The 1,942-nt window shown below is 32.9% G+C and overlaps 1 protein-coding gene across 1 annotated transcript; it reads left to right on the top strand.

The window, feature by feature from the left end:
- The first annotated feature begins 574 nt into the window (after positions 1 to 574).
- LOC142162462 (uncharacterized) lies at positions 575 to 997 on the top strand. The gene has a single exon (XM_075218827.1). The coding sequence runs from the start codon at positions 575 to 577 to the stop codon at positions 995 to 997; it is 423 nt and encodes a 140-aa protein (XP_075074928.1).
- The last annotated feature ends 945 nt before the right edge of the window (positions 998 to 1,942 follow it).

The following is a 1,942-nucleotide window of genomic DNA, read 5'->3' on the forward strand; positions in this document are numbered from 1 at the left end:
GGAAGGTGGCTTTTCTGATGACATAACATGCACTATTTTTCATTGAAAGACTACAGGCAAAGGAATTGGATTTCTGTGATACTCTGCAAAAAATTAATGTAAGAAGCCGGTAAATATAAATAAAAGTTTAATAAGGAGACACATGATCAAACACCAATCAAACATGAAGAATTTTGTACCACGGATATTTTTACAGAGAGAAATTGCTTCTCCGCAATTCATTTCTTCCTCTATCTTTAATAGATTTATTCTCCGTCCTGGCTGCAATTGGAATTGAAGACCTCAAGGTTTTGGTTGAAACGCTAATATGTTTAATTCTTTCACCCATTTTGGCTCTTATTTTCTATTTTTTTTACTATATTAATAAAAAAGATAACTGATATAGTATATTTTTATTTTTTTCTATATTAATTATCAGTAAACAACTTATTTTAACATATAGTATACCAAAAATAATGTATTAGTAACAGTTAAAATATATTGTTACAACATAGAATGATACTCATATTCTATTGTTGCAACATAGAATATATTAGTAACAGTTGAAATATATTGTTGGTATTAATTCACAAAAATGGTTGGTACTACTGGTAATGAGCCTGAATTCACTCCTCGTGCTTCAAGTTATCTGTTCCTTCATCCTAGTGATGTCCCTGGTACATCACTGGTTGGTGTTCCTTTCTCCGATACTGGATTTGGAGGTTGGAAAAGGAGCATTATCGTGTCTCTTTCAGCTAGAAATAAAATAGCTTTTATCGATGGAACTCTCCCTAGGTCTCCTATTAATTCACCTGAGTGCAAACAATGGGATAGGGTGAACAACATGGTAATTTCCTGGTTGACAAGCTCCTTGTCCGCTGAGATTGCAGAAAGTGTTCAATATTCAGAGACTGCTGAGAGTATTTGGAGGCAATTAAATATTAGGTATGGAACAATTAATGGAACTAAGAAATTCGAAATTAAGAGGGAGTTGGCTTACATGTCAAGGGGCTCTTGATATTGTATCTTATTTTAACAAGTTAAAGAGGCTTTGGGATGAACTGACAGTCATGTCTTCCAATCATGCAAAAAATTATAATTGTGCTGCAAAGCCTGGTCTGGATCAGGAAGAAGAAGAAAATTGAGTGCATCAATTTCTAATGGGGTTGAACGAGACATATGTTAATGTTAAGAGCAACATTCAACTCATGAATCCACTGTCTTCACTTGACAATGTCTATAACATTCTTTTACAAGATAAAAAACAAAGACAAGTCATTCATACTACTCATTTTGGTTCTGATATGGCTTCTTTCCATGCAAGTGCCAACAATAAGTCTCCTTCTCAATCAAATCTTAACAAACAATACAATCAGAGAGTTAATTTTGATCACCCATCAAAGGATGAATCTTAGGCTGCATAAGGGAATAGTGACATCAAAGTTAGATACGTTTGTAAAACGGTTATATAATACTGATAGCTACATTTATCTTGACAACGATAAGTCCTAAGAGGACATGGGCCATACAATTGAATAACATAAATTACCCAATAATATGCAGGTCTTAAATACCCATCTACACCGGGCCCCGCGATTGAGCTTCCAAATGCATGCTTTGGGAAAGAATCAAAAAGGAAAATGACCAGTTATGTCCATTTATAAGTATCTCAATATAAAAATTGGTCAATTCATAGAATATTACTAATATTAGCTAATTAGCTATTTGTAGCAAAAAAATATCAATTTTTTTGAGTGACTGTTATTAGAATAGATTGGGTACATCTTAAGGAACTTGAATTTCAGTTTTGGGATGATTTGGTGAAGTTTTGAGGTGGTTTGCATTGAAAATTCGAAGTAAAAACTCAACATGAAAAAAATGATATGTGTATCACATTGTGTATCATTTATGTATCACATATATATCATATTTATATCAATTGTGTATCACATGAATATCCATG

The sequence above is a fragment of the Nicotiana tabacum genome, chromosome 7 (assembly GCF_000715075.1).
Source record: "Nicotiana tabacum cultivar K326 chromosome 7, ASM71507v2, whole genome shotgun sequence".
NCBI classification, from domain to species: domain Eukaryota; kingdom Viridiplantae; phylum Streptophyta; class Magnoliopsida; order Solanales; family Solanaceae; genus Nicotiana; species Nicotiana tabacum.